Source organism: Xiphophorus couchianus, chromosome 18 (assembly GCF_001444195.1).
Source record: "Xiphophorus couchianus chromosome 18, X_couchianus-1.0, whole genome shotgun sequence".
NCBI classification, from domain to species: Eukaryota; Metazoa; Chordata; class Actinopteri; order Cyprinodontiformes; family Poeciliidae; genus Xiphophorus; species Xiphophorus couchianus.
Genome location: NC_040245.1, coordinates 21,092,015 through 21,110,118, shown reverse-complemented (window position 1 = coordinate 21,110,118; position 18,104 = coordinate 21,092,015). Strand labels below are relative to the sequence as shown.

At 40.0% G+C, this 18,104-nt stretch overlaps 1 protein-coding gene across 3 annotated transcripts in view; it reads right to left on the bottom strand.

Annotated features, from left to right (window-relative positions):
* sik2b (salt-inducible kinase 2b) overlaps positions 1–18,104 on the bottom strand; it is a 49,596-nt gene that overhangs the window by 4,893 nt on the left and 26,599 nt on the right. For 2 of the 3 annotated variants that reach the window (XM_028045499.1, XM_028045502.1), the window contains 10 exons: positions 15,441–15,565; positions 14,050–14,173; positions 10,221–10,447; positions 8,699–8,851; positions 7,303–7,461; positions 4,815–5,046; positions 4,444–4,737; positions 1,313–1,470; positions 478–591; positions 170–261 (listed from right to left, as the gene is read on the bottom strand). In XM_028045499.1, the coding sequence (XP_027901300.1) occupies positions 170–261; positions 478–591; positions 1,313–1,470; positions 4,444–4,737; positions 4,815–5,046; positions 7,303–7,461; positions 8,699–8,851; positions 10,221–10,447; positions 14,050–14,173; positions 15,441–15,565 (1,678 nt within the window). The remainder of the gene's footprint in view (positions 1–169; positions 262–477; positions 592–1,312; positions 1,471–4,443; positions 4,738–4,814; positions 5,047–7,302; positions 7,462–8,698; positions 8,852–10,220; positions 10,448–14,049; positions 14,174–15,440; positions 15,566–18,104) is intronic. The other variant, XM_028045501.1, reaches the window with a different exon arrangement.

Here is an 18,104-nt window from a genome sequence, read left to right as displayed (position 1 = left end):
TTGTGGAGGGCAAAGCTAACATTTGTACTAGCAGCAGATTTTGTGTGGTCATATTGAGACAATTAGTGAAAGGATTTAAGGATTTGAATACTTTTGCAAGGTTCTGTGAACAGAAATCACTAGGGATTCAGAAAAGAAGGAGAGCTCAGAGGAGACTTTTTTGTTTTACCTGTGTTCCTGCAGCTGCTGCTCTAAACTTCGAGGAGTCTCCTTACAGAAAATCTGACAGCTAGCAGGACTGTTTGCCAAGATGTTGGCCTTCTGGGCAAAAAAGAAAAAAGAATTGAAATTTCACCTAATAATTATGACTATAATCATTGCAAAATGTGATGCTAATCTTCAGTTCTTTTATGTAGTTTCTTAGTATGCGAATGACATCAACAACTACTCAGTAAAGCAGCATAATGCTACAGCTGGGCGTCAAGTATAAACATGTGTGAGCTTGTAAAACCGGTCAGTGAGTAATGGTGACTGTACCTGCAGCCTGTGTGTGAGGTACTGTGTTTCCAAACTCTGTCTGCGGGACAGGAGAGGCGGCTGGGCTTCACCTGGGTATAAAGCTAGGCCCTCCTGCTGCTTGCAGGCCTCGCCCTTTAATTAAAAACATAAAGCATTGGAAACAAAAATCCCCACAGATCCTCCCTGCCCACCTCCGTCAAATAATAAAAGCGGTGTCAGGGTCTGAACGCTTCATGTAGCTTCAATGAGTTAGCTTTGCTTTGTCCTGCACAGATGCCTGCGTGGCGACTCATCGGCCTGATGCCTTTCCCTAAATGGTGTGTACCAGAGGGATTTCACATTAGGTAAATGGAATGAAAGCTAATTAAAAGGATGATGGGGCTTCAAGGGTCATAACCAACAAAGAGAAGCTTTATTGCATAATGAAAATGGACAAAAAAATAAACAAACAAGAAAGAAAAAACAAAACAAGAAGATCTTGTTTGTGCTCATTTGGGGTTTTGTTTAGAAGATAGCAACAGTTCCGTTTCTCGGACGGTTCCTGTTTTGCTGCGTGTGTGTATGAGTGTGTTTGACTGGGGTTTTGTTGTGAGTGTGATTGTAGTTCTTGTCATTTCTATGGGCGAGTCCGACGCATTTCAACAATGGCTGCATTCATTTTGGCCGGGACTTAGAGCTCCAGGGGGACGGGAGACAGTAAACAAGCTGGAGTTGGCTGCCTCTCCCGGGGTTACACAACAGCCCGGCTGTTTGTGTGCGATTATTATTTTATGTACAATATTAAATCAGGAGGGATGCAGGGGTGAATCTGAGAACTGGTTATTGGGAAATAAAATAAAGACCCAGAACCAACCTCCAGCAGGTTGTGCAAATGATGTTGTGGTCCCAGGAGACCGGAGACGGCCCCGTCTCCAGAGCCCATCTGCTCCACCAGCATCTGGACTTTGTTCAGCTCTAAGATGCCTTTGGTCCTCGCCAGGTTTTGGAGGTGCTGCCGGAACGCCACCAGACCTGAAAGCAGAAACCAAATAGAACTGATTAAAACAATGACAATTTTCAACAAGAGAACCTCCATTCAGAAATACCCACAAGCATTTTTACAACTTCGAGTCAAATCTCAGCTCCAAAGACTGACATAAACATTGTTTCATTAGACGCATGGCATCTAATCTGCCTACAATAGTAATGATGTGCATTATGAACTCAAATGATCTACTGTTTATCCAGAGGATTATTATTAGCTTCTTAATCATCTATTAGTTTCCTAATTTTCAATTAAAATGCAAAATCAGTAATAAAATGCTTAACCCCCTCCCCCCCCCCAAAAAAAACTGTAAAGTGTAAAAATGTACTCCATTTAGCTCCATAGTAATTAAATTCAGTAAGTGAAACTCACATTATATAGATTTGTTACATAGACTAATATATGCCAACAATGGGATTCTGTTAACTTCTGTTAACCACAAAAAAAAGGATTCTGTAACAGTTCAGAATAAAGAGGTTCGACCTGTAAGGTTTTGCAATAATGGCTGCTTAAAAGGTAGAAAATAAAATGTCTGAGTAGATTTTGAAATGTCCCATACTCGTCGGATGCAGAGTTAAATGGGAAAGACAAATATGTCTCTGTTACACTGAAGCATAAAAATATGGTTCAGTAGAAACTATCCACAGCCTCTGGCCAAAAAAATAAAAATCAAACACACCTTTCAAAATGGCAGAATGTGGCTTACACACTGGCTTAATTTCACCACTGATTACATGACTAAAAGATGAATGAACCTGAGTCTAAATCAAGTCTAGAGTCTTTGTTTCTATAAACGCAACTGTGACTTGAATCTCCAGCTCTGGCTCCATCCTTTTACAGAAACAGACCTAATCCTCCCTGACGTCAGACCGTTGAGGCTTTGTCGATCTTACTGACACTGGATGGACGTCAGCTGTGTGTGTATATATATATATATATATGCTTGAAAGTATAGTATATACTATAGTATATAAAGTATATATGCTCTGATAAGTTCCATCCAGTGGTGACGAGCCTGGGCTGTGAACGATGGGACCTGACTCACTGAGATGGTGGGAGTTATTTAAAACCGGAGTCTGCAGTCTGACGCAAAAGAATCCGCAGCATCAACACCCTCCAAAGAAGATTATGGAAAATAAATTAATAACTACAAACACCAACTGGGAGTGCACACTGCAGCCTGTCAGAGCTAAGCCAGGGAAGATCCATATTTTTAACTCAGAGTAAAATCGGCTCCACTTGGCCTTAATACAGGTGATTTACAACCAGCAGGCACACAATTAAGTTAAAAAAAAAAAAACTATAAAAACCGAAAGGTAGATGGAGGTTGTTCAGCAAACCCCCTCCTTGTGTTTTGGCTTCTATTTCCCTCTGATGTGCAGAAGAAAGAAATCTAGAGACTGCAGCTTTTGGAAAGAGAGGGAATAAGCAGCAGAAAGTGAGTTAAAAGAAGAGTGGAGGCATTGGGAGGGGTTGGGGGAGAGAAAGAGAGAAATATGTGGGCTGAAACCTTCAAATGTGCATCTGATTCACAAGGTGAATCATCGCCGTTGTCGTCGTCAAGAGAAACCGAGAGGATGAGAGACGGGAAGAGGGAGCAGGGAAAAAAAGGCATGTGAAAGAGGAGGGGAGTGTCACTCAGATGGTCTAACAACATAAACACATTTACGGGATTTTAAATACATAAAACATACATGTGCGCGTCTGAAAGTGTGAAGGGTTAAGGGAGGAGCTGTAGGAGTGTCTTTATTAGGATCAAAGTTCCTTCATCTTAACTTTGAGACTTGAAGAATCAAAGTAAACTCACTTGCACTTCACATTGTTCTCCAAGAGACAGATTCAGCTCTAGTTCATGTTGAGATGCTTTAGAATTGTAGGAAGCTACAGTCACATTTTGTCCCGTTACCATCACAAACTTCAGCGCATCGTTTTGGGATTTTAGGTAACAGACCAACACAAAGTTGGTCCATTTGTATTCAATCCCAAGTCAGTACTCAGTACAATAGCTCTGTGCTGCTACAGCTGCAAGTCTTTCGGGGTCGTTTGTTGGTCTAAAAATTAAAGGAAATACATCAAAGTGTGACGCCTGACATGAGAAAATGTGAAAAGTTGTAATACTTTCACAAGACACTGTGAGCTAGCAGAGTAAAGCTCAGTTTCAATTAGATTTAAATTAATCTGGCTAGTAAAAAATAGAGTGGATCTCCCAATTAGTGTTAGATACCTTGTTTTGCCTTACAAATTAATACATAACTAATGGAAAAATGATCTTTTCTGCAGCTCAGAGAATAAATCGCGGTAAAGCCAACTCCCATAACTTTAATTAGCTGCCTTTAAATCTGGAGTTCACTCTGTACTTGGTTCATTACGATGAAGCAGGTCTGGTTTGTTTAAATAAAGTTCCTTGACTCTTTGCTCAATGCCTTCGGCACAATGTAATTAGACAAGCTTTTCTCTATTGAATTTGATTCGTTTGTATAACTGCAAGGAATGTTTTGCATTGTTATGGGATAAAAGGAGGTGGTTCTGACTTTCACATCTCAAAAGTGTTGAAAAGGGAGGTGCAAATTTCTTTATTCTTAAGACACCTCCATTTCACTATTCTATAAACCTTTATACTGTTTTCAATGTTTGCATGTGATTATTAAACAACTAAACACTCTCTTAAGATGAAAATTTTTAAAGGTGCAATATAAACATTAGATATGGACAGCAAAATTGGTAAATCAGTGAAGGGTTTCAGACTCGTACTTCAGAACCGGTTTGGGTCATTTGTAAACCTACTCACAACCCGAGGACTTAATCCAACCAATTGATTCAGGTGTGCAGGACCAGAGAAAAACTAAAAAAGCAGGACGGCAACCCTAGAGGATGGATATGAGACTTCTGTCTTAAATTAAGGCCTACTTTTAAATCTCAAAAACAATTTGAGGAAATAACTGAACCCTGTTGGCTCTGACCTTGCGTGAGGGAGGTATCGGACGCGCGGCGTCCTTCTCTGAAGCTGATTGGGGAGCGGTTGTGCGTCTCCCTGTGCTGGGACGTCAGGGCAGCCATTGCTGGGTTCGGGGGTCTCGCCATCATGAACGGTGCAGGGCTGCAGCCGGTGGCGGAGCTGCTGGCTGGCATCCCTTCGCTGAGGGACGGGGAGTCCTCCAGCAGGCCGAGGTCACTGTGCATTGAGCCCATGTCGTAGCCAATATCTGAGTCGACGCTTCCCATGGATGGGTTGTGCCCCAGACTGAACAATTTACCTGAGCAGATCCCAGTGAGATCAGTGATCCTGATGGACACTTTGTTTCTGTGATTAGATATGAGCGTGACGTCAAACCTTGATTTGAAGGTCCTGGCTGGTTGGTGACCTCAGACAGAGTGTGCCGCCGCTGGCCGAATCGAGCCGTCTGATAGGCTGACAGCAGGTGGGCGGGATCGTCCTCTGCATCTGGCTCCTCAGTCTCAATGCCCTCATCAATCGATGTCTCCATCATGTTGCTGGGCGATGAGGTAGAGGACTTGCGGAGGACAGTGGTGGGAGGGAGGGGGTCTAGGAGACAGCCGTTCACCTAAGATGGAGAAAGAGAAACGGAAGAATGGCTTCAGGGCTAAAACTGTGGGCCACAAAATACGGGAACAAAAAAATAAAGGGTTTGAAAAGACTTAAATAACATCCTGCAAAAGTCTTAATACTTCTTGATTTTTTTCACATTTTATCAAAGGTTTTATTCTAGTGCTGCTGTGGTTAACTCCATCCATCTTTCCCATCAACTCTGACCACAAGAAAGATGAAGAAACCAATCCCCATAGCATGATGCTGTCACCACCATGTTGAAGGGTGGGGATGGTGTGTTATGAACGCATATCAATTTATATATACGCTAAAACATTCTAGTTTGCTCTCAACTGACCAAAGCACCTGAAGTAAGCTACATGCAGCGCTTCCTACACAAAAAACTAATTTAACAAAGCAAGTCCCATAATTTCAATAACTTTAAAATATAAAATATAAGAACTTGTGTTTCAATTAAACAGATCAATATTATTCCCATTCTCTCAATCTAAGCATTGCGTGTTAAGCTCATGACCTTCCTGCTCAAATTAAATGTTTAAACACACTATCAATTTGAAACCAGATGCTTACATACATCTAACAAGACAAAAAAGAAGTTTTTTTTCCTCACAGTCTGAAGTTAAATTTGATCAAACTTCTCTTGCTTTAGGTCAGTTAAAAATATTCAAATTATTTCCACTCCCTAAATGCCAAAAAACTTAAAAATTTTTAAAGATTCTTTTTGTAACATTTGCTCAATTGTAAATAATGTTTCCAAATGTTATTCAAACATTAGATGAGGTTTATTGCAAAACTGCGCAGTCTGAATATGAAGAATTTTCCAAACCTTGAGAACATCTAATTGAAATTCAACTATTTTCAAGGATTTCAAGAACCCATTTGAACCCTGTAAATTGACAGCCAGGTCTTAGTAGTTGTTCACATGATGTACTGAAATATGCTCCACGAGATCTTTTTAGATTTGCATCTGCAAAAAAAAAAAAATAAAAATAATAATACAAGTATCCTTTTTATTGCGTTGAGTTGACGGATCATAAAATACATTGAGCTTTGTGGTTGTTAATGTGATAAAACGTGAAACAGTTCAATGGTTATGAGTAATTTTGCAAGCCAGTATGCAGTCACACACATAGATCATCTATATTGACTGCTGCAGTAACAACAAAGCCTGGTGTTGATCTAGAAAGAGCAGCTTTGCCCAAATCCACATCTGCTTTCTTTAGTGTGCCGAGATAGGAATGCTGTTATCTAACAGACTCACATCGAATAAAAAAAAAAAAACACATTGAGAGCTGAGACACAAAGAAGCGGTAGGTCAAGGAGATACAGAGGTGAAACGATCGAAAGGAGTGGAGAAGGACAAAACTGAATGAAAAGTGAGGGGGCAGTTAAAAAAAAGAAACAGGAGGAGGAAGATTGCCCAATGGCGAGGAAGAAAAAAAATGATTTGTTGGCTGAGGGGCGGGAAGTCTGGGCGGCGAGATCGCGGAGGGTAGCGCAGCGGCTTCCTGTCCATGTGTGTTCACTCGGCTCCGCATTAGGTCCCATCATCATCACAGGACCGCTTACATAACCAGACTCCAGTCACGCAGATAACATGCCCCCTTACTTACCGCTTCGTTCTGCTTACCAAACACACGCACACACACGCCCTCAAGTCCACACACACACACACGCCCGCACGCGCAGCGACTTACAAGTCATTCTTTATTGAAGCTGTGAAAAGGGGGGTAAGATGGAAAAGAAAGCTTGAGCATTCGGTGCAAGCCTGAAGGTGTGTGAAACCGTCGCGACAGATGAACAGCGTCTATGTTCTGTAACAGGAGGTCAGGGAAACAGCAGGCCTGGAGGTAAAGGTCGCTGGTTGGCATTGATGAAAAGGAGAGCACAGTGTGTGTGGAGCCGTGCAGGACGGGCAGCTGTCCTGTCTGATGTGAATGTGGCTGAGTGCTTACATAAGAGGACATGTCAGCTGCACTCAGGCAGGTTGACGCTCCAAACCTCAAAGGAGTCTGGTGCACACACACACACACACACACACACACACACACACACACACACACACACACACACACACACACACACGCCCGCACGCAAGTCTGGTTCACCCCAAATGAACACAGCTATCAAAGTAAGTCACAAGCTGATAATGACTGTTCTAACTAATACTTAAAAACAAGTGTGAATTAGACATGACATGGAGGCAGAGACGCAAACAAAAACACACCCTCATACACTCCCTTGGACCTACTTTGGGCGTGCTGATGTCCTCCATCATGAAATTCTGCTCCAGAGGAGATGCGGTCTGAGGGAAGTTGCAGGCGTCAGAGGTGGATTGGGGAACGGTGGGGGGACGCAACAAGCGTACACCCTGCAGGGGCAGCCCCACCTGTGCTGAACCGCTAGTGGACTGTGAAGTGGAAGAAATGCAAAGACAGAAAGATGTGTCAGTAATGTTTTTAACAATTTTTATGACAACACTAAGGTACACCAGGAACTGTTGCTGAAAAAGCAGGAGAGATATAGTATTATAGGAATCACACATTCTTTAATAAAAGTTAGTCTAAGAACAGATATCAGAATTATCAGATAATTAAAGCAGATTTTGACTTAATGAAGGTTACCTGTGGTGTACCACAAAAATCTGTGCTCAACCCTAAACGTTTTATATCAATCAAAAATGGAAATTTACCAAACAATCGGCCACAGATTGAACTTTTTCCCCCGTTCATTAAATTCACACCAAGCACCACCAAAATCCGGCTAAGAACTAATGCATCACAACAGCAATTTATAATTCCCTCATTTTCTATGGGACGTAGAGCTACAACCTCAACCAAACAACCTGTAGCACCTTTTTCTCTCTTGTTTATGGAATTCATAAATAATAATAAAAAAATAATTAGCAGGTCAGACGACAAAGAAAACTAGAAAAAGCATGTGCCAGTAAAAGCCTGATCAGTAAAAAATATATTTGCAATGGATCACTAAGCAAAGGTTTGCCATGAGTTCTCAAAGCAGAAGAAAGAGACGTGATAAATTTAAAGAAAGGCTTTGATATCAATAAATTAAATTCACACTAATTTAGAGAATAATGTCGCTTTTAGTAATGGACAATTTAAATAAATCATTAGCCTTGTGGTAAATGTTGATGAAACTTTAAGAGAAACTAAATTTGTAACCATAAACAATTTTGAGAGCCTCATATTACTGTTCCAAATGTTAAAATGACCAAAACCAAGGCAATGTTGTATATAAATCATCATACGTGCTATAATTCTCAGTAGTTCTGTATATAATTTACAGCCAGGAAGTATAGTGTTATGCACACAAAACCATTGCAGTAGATTTAATGTTAAAGGTTCATACAAGGAAGAACTGCATTCTAGATGGTGAGGCAAATTAAAGACAAGTTTCCCTGGGATGTGAGAAGTGTTCACAGACAGGAAAATAATGAATAATGTAATCGAGGGTAACGCATTAAGATCAAGGCTGAGAGAGAGCACAGAAGAGATGGATAAATAAATTATTGGGCCGTCTCTGTCCATTTGTTCCAGGGTGCAGGTGTGAATAACGCAGCTTTGATCAGAGAGGCAGGGATACTAATCAGCACGCATTATTCAGATGCTCTGAAGCTCTGCTGTTACCTTGATGACGGTTTGTTCAGCGATGGTGCTGGGGCGCCGCTGGCGAGCGTCGAGCCTCTGTTCAACAGGGAAGCTGCAGCGATGTGCCTTGAGCCGCTCCACCAGTAGGTAGTAAATAGCAGCAAAGTGGTTGTAGCTTTTGTTCTGCAGAGACTGGAGGATGACAGACAGGATAAGTGCTGGAGTCTGCAACTGAAGTTCATACTCCTGTTTTTTCTTTTTTTTAAAAAAAAGATTACTTAAATTTGACAGCATCTAACATCTGATGAGATTATTCTTTAATCATCCCCGTGTGAAACTGGGTTATTGCAGAAGATGGAAAGCAGAGGGAAGATAAAAATACAGCCCACAGACTGTGTGTTAAAGGAGCATGATGAAAAACCCAGAGTATGCATAAATTACAGTCTGGATAGAACAAACTGAGAACAGCATACAGGTTCAGATAATCCTGACAGATTAGACAGTCAGTTGCTTGGTGCAGAATAATTCAGACTGTAATTCAGTGATCTTCACACCATTCTTCCTATTTTTATATTATTACATTTTTCCTTATGCTTGTGCATTTCTCCTACTATGTACTTTGGATTCAATGCATACAGCTCTTGTCAGCCAGAAATCCCACCATAACACTACCTTTTCCATGCTTAAAAACATGTTTGGCACGCATTGGATCATAAGTTATCTTTCTTTCATTTTGTCAAGTCAAAAATAATTTTGGTTTAGAGACAAAATCTTCCACAAACTGCACAAATATCAACAAATCACATACAAATGCCAATTATGTCAAGATTATTTGCTGGAACAAAAATAAAATAAACTGTTATTGTGACAAAAAATGCCTAAACACCAGGGAGAATGAGCAGATTTAACAAAGTGTTAAAATTGTAGCAGTTAAAATGGGCATTTATGTAAAAAAAAAAGAAAGTAGGTTCTTAAAATGATCACTGGTTGTTGCTACATAGGTTCTGAAAGCTGTGTTTTGAGTCTGAATCATAGAGCTCACACTACTGAGCTGAGATAAGGCTGCTTTAATAATAATTAAAAAACCCCCACCATAATCACAATTATTTTTAGTCAATATTGATAACATGGTTTGGTCATTGGACATGCTTACACACTGAACTGAATTTTCACTATTTCCACTATGCAGGTTTAGTCAGTGTTTTTGTGTCGTTTTTAACATCTACCTTCTGAGCTAAAGCATCCATCCATGGCAACAGTGCACCTAACTTTACAAGCATGTTCCTTACTGAGCAAAGGGTCGATTTCTTGCAAAAATGAATTACACTGTTGATCAGTTCACTAATGATAATAATCATATAATCCTGGCCCCCATTACTTGCATAAACACTGATTTATGACGGTTATAAAAAATACACTGATTTGTTCTTTAATTTTACAGAAATAATGAGAAAAAGAGCACAATCAGGTAAAGATTTCATCTTTTACAAAAAACATTGTTGGAAATAAAGTTACTGTGCTGCATTAACATGTGCAGAATGACGTCATGCCTGGCCCTTACCTCTATGGTCTTATGTTGATCGATGCCGAGGCTGTGCATGAGGCGGAGGACCTGCTCGCTGTACTCTCCGACGCCGGCCTCGCCCTCTGCAGACAGCGGCTGCTGGTACAGAACCGGCCTCTGTACAGGAACATCAAGAGTCATCCACTTGTGCTCCTTGATCTGGGCCAAAGACAGACGCTTGGATGGGTCCAGTACCAGCATCCTGCGGATCAGGTGCTCACAGTCTAAAAGGAGGGGATGGAGAAATTATAAAGAGCACAAAAAGTTTTTCTGTATTTTAAGACCACTGTATTATCAAATGAAAGAACCATTTTTACAAGTCATAATAAACAAGAATAACTGCCACAAGCAGCCCTGATGAAGTGAGGTGAAAATGACGGTTCAAGAAAAATCGGCTATATTCTTTCCTTAGTTGCTCTCAAGATTTTCCACTTTCCTCCCCTCCTAATGAGAGCTCCCCACCTCCATTTGGTGGCATGATAAGTTTGACGTCAGACACAGCTGGACTGTTAACAGGATTACGGTTCCCTTGGCTGCACCCTGCATTCCTGCCTGCCACTCAGCATCCTTCCAACATTTACTTCCACCATTCGTTTCTTGAATCAGAACCGGTGGACTCATAAGTAAAATCGCTGCAATCATTCTTCCGCTGCCAAGTCTTATTTGCATCAGTTGGAATATTTTTTTTTTCTTGTAATGCATCTGAAAACCTCACAACAACTTAAGATTATTGGATTTGTCATTTGTTAAAACACCTTTAATTAAGATTATGCTTTTCAAGACATTAACATGTACAATTTATTCTGAAGCATTATTCTACACACGTGAATGCAAAAATTTCAACATAGAATTTCTTGAACACTTTTCATTTTTAATGATCTGAATGTCCAATGTAACAAGATGAGGCTGGAGTTTGCATTTTATCGAGGGATTTCTAGGCATCTGGACCAATTTAGAGGAGTTCTGTTTCAAAAACTATTAAAAACACGTTCTCTCTTCTGTGCCATCGCTCCTTCACCTCACCAGAACCAGCCTTGAATGCTAAGGGTAATTAGCATGGCTGACAATGAACAGTTTTTCCTTTAACAGTAAGTTGCTTCTCTTAGCAAAGCTGCAGCACATACACGAGGACGATTGACAGCACTAAAATCCTCCTTCTGGCTCTGATTGGTTGTTTCTGACTGAACGGTGTATTTCTGCAGATGGCAATAGGACCACGTTATCTGTCTCATATTTAACTGTTAGGACATAGAGTCATTTTTGAAAAATGGGTATAATCATATTTTTATAAACATTACCTACTTGCAGCTTTAAGGTAAGGATCAGTTCTCTTCTCATATACAACTCAGTGCACTAACATCTAACACAGTCTTCATCCAAATATGTTTTATTTGGATGACACACACCAGATAATAAAACAGACGACTCTCAGCAGGAAGGCCAGAATAAAATTACTTTCAAGCTGTTCTCATGTTTTATATTATTGTGCTTAAGTAGAAATTGAATTTGACTGTAATCTGTATTGTCAGGTTAAAGGTCACAAATTGACTTCATAATTCTTTATTTAAGCGCATCTCTACTTTGAAACTGTTACACCGTTAGACTGTCAAACACTTAACTAGATGCAGATTTAGAAGTGCGGTTTATGACCCTTGTATAAAGTTATATAGAGGAAAATAAGCAGTTCGATGGCCCAGTTTTTTTTTATTTTTGTTCAGTTTACATTCCAGGAAGTAACTGATTGCTGAGAGATGTGCTAAAAGTAAAATATCATTTAAATATGCAGCTAATGTAAAAAAAAAAAAAAAGCATTGCATAATTAGAAACGTATTCATTATTTGTCTTGGAAAATATGACGAAAAGCTGCTTTACATAGCAAACTTCAGGCCAATTTCCAAACTGACAGTATTCCGTAAATTCAGACTTTTCAAGACTATTTTTGGTTGCAATTTCAAAATATTTAACCCATACAGCCTTTTTTTGGATCTTTTTTTTAAGTAAGGATCAGGCCATAAATCCCATCTTCCCTTAAGAACACATTAGAAAGCCTAAGGAGCTGCTGGCCCACATTAACTCCCTGTTGCACATTCTCCTCATTCAACCTGCTGATCTACTAAAGTCTCCATTCAACACGTTTTCCACCTCGGTAGGTCAGCCAAGTTAAATTTATCCTCCCATTTGACACATAAACAGTGTGACCTTCACTCCAGTTTTACATTAAACTCCCGCCTTTCAGAAGATTATCAATTGCGACCTGCTTTAAAACAAATTCACAATGTTATATTTGTTTGACCCAGAAAGCACCTGACTTTGCTGCAGCCATGTTTGAGGTGACAGTTAATACCAGAGCTTTTGCTTCACCCAAGGGCAGGTAAAACTGCAAACTTGTTGCCACTGAAAATCCACGGGGCTGCATGGCTGATTGACTGACGCACCATTCTAAGATGGAACATCGCACCATCATGACCTAACCACAAAGCCATCCAATTTAACACTTGAATGCCCGAGTGGGACAGAGCTGCAGTGAGGGGAGACGAGGGGGAGGCAAAACCAACATGTTGTTCAGGTAAAAGCTTCAGATGTTTCCAGGATTCTCAGTTCTTCACATTCATTTTATAGCTTAAACTATTGAAGCTCTTTGTAAAATTAGGGCAAACACATATGTATAGAGGAAGAAAGGAATGAAGGAACAAGGAAGAAGTAAAATAAGAAGATAGGACTTAAGAATGGAAAGGAAATTATGAATGAAATACAAGGAGGGAAAAAGGAAAGACTGAAGCGAGGATGGAATAAAAAAGGGAAAGAGAGTAGGAAAGAACTCAAGGACAAAATGATGTATACCAGGAAGGAAAAAAAGAGAGAAGAAAGAACACAACATTTACACAATGAGAAAGGAGCTCAAGTCTGGAAATACAAATGTTTCTCCATACCCTTATTTTATTTTTCCATACTTATCCACACCTGGAAAGGATTGCAATTAAATTCCAGACTGTGTAGGAATCCTGCTAGTAGTACTGATATTGGTTGTATTTAAAACACATTAATGATCTTTAACATATTAATGCTAAGTACTCAAAGGTCCTGTTCAGTAAGGAGACGTGTGGTTGATGAGTCCTCTATATTCGCAGAACTCTGATGTGTTCTGGTGAGAGTTTACAGCACCGAGCTGTACCGCACACCATGGCGTTAGTCAGAGACAGCAAAACAAGATGGACTGTTTCTCGATGAAGTAATCAGCACACGCTGTTCCCCTCTGTTAGGGGAACGAGGGGGGGTGTTGGACTGAGGGTAAGAAGGCGGGTTTGAGTTTCAATTTGGCCCATGAGGTGAGATTTTCACTCCTACATTCCCTCCATGTCTTGAAAGAAGCAGAACAGAAAGAAAAAGTCCCTATTGGCGACGCCAGCCTCTCAGATCAGATACAAGGGAACTCGGACGGACAGGAAGACGACTCACGGGACGGGAGGGTGACTCAAACCAACACGCGAAGTCTCCTGTGAGTTGCTGGAGGGCTTCACTGGCTCTTCCCCACGTTACATAAACAGCTCCGGCTCTGGACTTAATCTGCAGCCAGCGAGCTAGCACAGCCGTTAACAGCAGGGCTGTTCTGAGACAGCCTGACTCACTGCAAAGCCGGCACGCACACATAACCCTCAACACTCCCCGACTGCCCCATACTGAATCCCCTTCAAATTAATATAACAAAACATCCTCCTGACTACTGTAGCTGATAGATGGAAATTTCCTTGACTTCATGCTGCATTTCCAAACTCTACTACGGACATATTCTCCTGCCTCAAAGAATATGTCAGCTGTTGCTTCTCACCTTCAGTCATGAAGTAGGGGATTCGAAACCTTCCTTCGAGGACTCTCTGTCGCAGCACAGGCAGAGTGGGCCCATCAAATGGCAATGCACCACAAACCAGCACATACAGCACAACCCCCATGCTCTGCAAAACAAGACGGAGCAAGGTGAGCTTAGGAACAATCAGGAGGATCAAATAGAGATATGAGGTATTGAAATCCTCTTAGCATTGTTTACACCTCAGAAAACAACTTTTAATCTGAACACATTTATTAAAGAGGGTTGATAAATCCTTTATTAACAAATGTTTTTAAGAAAACCAGTGACAAACCAACACCGTTGCTGGTAATACTTTGCCCAACATGAAAAGAACGTAGGAATTAGTTATGGGGAGTGACATCATTGTGAGAAGTGACTGTGTTCAGTGAATCATTGCCGTCTTGATTTGTTCACTTGCTTAGGATCATTATCCCTGTAAAACAACTAATGAAGACATATTTTCAGTTTCCTTGTGCAGGCCATCAGGCCCACAGCATTACAGAGCCACCACTTCACTTTACAGAGGGCTTTGAGATACTTTTCCCCAATATTCATCTTCCGTTTTTCACCAAAACCAATCTAGAATGTGTGTTGCTGAAGAACTCAAGTCCCATCCGACTAAAGCAAAAGCAACAGTAGAGAGCAGCAAAGTCTGGATGTTTACATTTGTGATGGTAGGTCAGAAAACGACTATTTCTGCTTCCAAAATAACTGGTTGCCATGTAGATAGACCTTCTCACCATGCAAGGTGACGAGATGAATATGAGTCCTCGTTCAACCTTGAATGTCACAATTCTAGTTATTTAAAATTGTACTTATTACTCAGAGGGTAGGTAAGGTAAAACTTGGGCAAGTAACTAATTGATCACTGAACATCTGGCTTACTTGAAAATGGATGTTTTCCATTTTAAAAACGTGGGCCTCTTTTTTGTCATGTCATTTTAAAAATGATGTTAAGCAGAAAATCGTTACTTAACCGCATGGCCCTTGACCCTACAGACAATTAACTAAAGTAAAATCATTTAGCTCAGATCTGTTTATGCAAGACTTTTTGACCTTTCAATAATTGTGCCACAAAGGATTTTGTTAATGATCATTTTGAAAGATGGGATTTTTTTTCACAAGATGACTAAATTTAACACTGCAGACTGGGTTTTATTTTCGTAGTTTAAATTTATCTAAATTATTTGAACACATCTTTAATATATCCGACACGGTAAAATAAAAAACAAAACAAAAAAAACATTAAATATTATAATAATATAATATAAATTCTCCAAGTCAGCTGAGATTTTTGATGTCCCCATAATAAATTAAAGAATTAGAGAGCAAAGTGACACCACCATCTTCTGTTATGTAATCTGTCATCTTACCCAGATGTCCAGCTGCGGTCCCTCATACTGTTGTCCTTCGAAGACTTCTGGGGCAGCATAAGGCGGGCTGCCGCACCATGTGGCCAGAGGTTCCCCGGGCTGGAAGAAGTTTGCAAATCCAAAATCTAAAAGGGGTCAAAGAGCAACATCAAGAAGATTAGAGATAATTTCAAAACACCCGCATTTAGTCGATACAGCAACAAATAAAGTGCAAAAAAAACTTTGCCTGCGAAAAATTGTAAGAAGATGAAGCACCCTGAACATCTATTGCAAAAACACCAACATGCAGAACAAAGTTGCTTAAACATCAAGTATCTGTGAGGAGGTTTTGCGTAATGCAGTTTGCAATCCACATTTTTGCACATTGAGGAAATGGGCCTTTGTATGAGGCAACCTCCCCTTGAGACTGACATTAGGTCACTCATGTGGGCTTCTATTGGTTGTGTGCAGAATGAATCTAACTTTGATTTTCATCTTAAGAGGAGAGAGGCGTTGGGAACTATTACAAACATACTATTAAAGTCATGTCTGCCTTTTAATAAAATCCAGTCAAACTATACAAATCCCTCTGCACCGACATTGGAATGGGAAATCATTCAAGCAAAGCATTTGTCATCTTTTTGTCAGATTTTCCTCTTTTGTATTTTTCTCTTATTTATGCAAATTAGATATTCTATAGACCTGTTCTCATTAATAATATAATTAATCCCTTTTAACAGACACAGCTAGTCGTATTTTATGATTTATGACACCCAGCAGAAAAAAAGAGACAAAACCCCCTTGCTTAGCAATCCATTATCAATGGAAGCTGTCAGGGGACCAGACATGTGCACTTTAGTTTCCACCCCCTCTGTTTTTTCCATAATCTTCACCAGTTACATAAACAGAAAAATGCACTGAAAAACAAATAAATAACAGATTAAAAAAAGAACAAATCTGCCTTACATAATGGGGTTAGAGGTGGTGTGGGTTCATGCTCAATATGCAATGTTATAGAGTCTGAGACAGCATGTTTAATCTTATGTGGGGGTCTATAGATATAAAACTCGTCCCCAAAGCCATTTACTGTGTCTTTCATAATCTCTTCCGAGTTCAAACAAACAAAAAAATAGATTTTTTTTTTAAGTTTCAAAGGGGATGATAGCAATAAATCCGGATTGCAAACCTTTTCTTTCCTGGAAAAGATGCAGAAGGTTCAAGAACAAATACATGTTAGAATCCGATTTGAGAGATTATCAAACTGCTGCAGATGAGAGTCAAATCAGAGCATTTAGCGATTGCAATGCAGGTGGCACCAGGTGTGACATGAAGGGGAAAGTAGTGCGACATGTTGAGTTTACTACAGATATGCTGACAGTCAGATGCTGCTGCAGAGGTGAGCTGGGAGATGAAGGCAGAGCGGAGAGCTGCAGCTGGTTTATCGTCAGAAGCTGTGACCCATTTCATGGAGCTGAATACTGAGCAGACGAGTTGACGTCAAACACTCGCTGCAGGCTACCAACAGCAGTCTCAGCTCTATGGGAAGGGTGGGTGGTAGTTGGGGCGGGTGGAGGAGAGGAGGGATGTCTTGGTGTTGAACACAGCAGCATTAGCATAATATCAGACAGGTTGCACTGGAAATATAGTTCACCTTACGTCATGCTGCTGTTACAGGCCAGATTACTGAAGTTGCAGATTTAATTACAATGGTAATAGAGTTTGGATGGCAGTGGACTATAGTAACTACATTAACAACAGGTTGTCCTTTTTCTCTTCACATTGTTGAAATACCTATAACTTTAGCCACTTCCTCTCCCGACTCATCCTGCACATTCCCTGTTTCAAACCGCAATGCTTCTCCCTAGGTGCACATTAGCAGGTTTAAATCAGCTTCAGGCCTGTTTCTGACATGGACATAAAACCATCTACTGTAGCAGCAGGGTTTTATAATCGGTATGCATCCAGCACCACATGAAAACCTTTGCACAAAACAGTTGAAAAGCAAGAAACAGCACTTTGGAAAAAATAAAACTGAATTTTTTCTGTTTGCTAGATGAATTTAAAGAATTCTTCTTCATCTTTGGTAACCATGTTTGTGTAAAAGATTAAACCCTATGTACGGGTCTAGACTGGGCTCCCTGACTAACGGCAAGTTTTGTGTACAGATAATTAACATTTCTTTTAGCACTTTATACTTTTGGAGCAGCCTTTTAAACACAGGACAGCTGACAGGTTGTCTTTGGATGTTTGGTGCTTTTTCACTTATTTTAGGCAAATCACAGACCAAGAAGCTCCAATAAAGCTATTTTTCAATACCAGTTTTTTTCCAATAGTGACCTTTTTTCTCTCAAAAAGACTAAAGGATGAAGAAAGTATTACAAAATCAAAACAAGTGGAACTTTTCTGATGCAAAAAAAAATGTAAATACTTCAAAATCTAAACAACCCAAAAGCCAAATAAATTTTACCCATGTTATAAAAAAAGATATTGCTAAGCATGAACAGATGCTATTGAGCTATTTCTTTCCTATATTTAAGAAAAAATAATCAGCAAATAAAAGTTGTTAAATTTGATTAATAAAAACTGAAAACTATAACTGACTATTAGGTAAAAGTTTTACTTTACTAATCTCAATTAAAAATGACAGAGTAGCTTTAACATGATTAATTTCCTTTTCCCCACCAC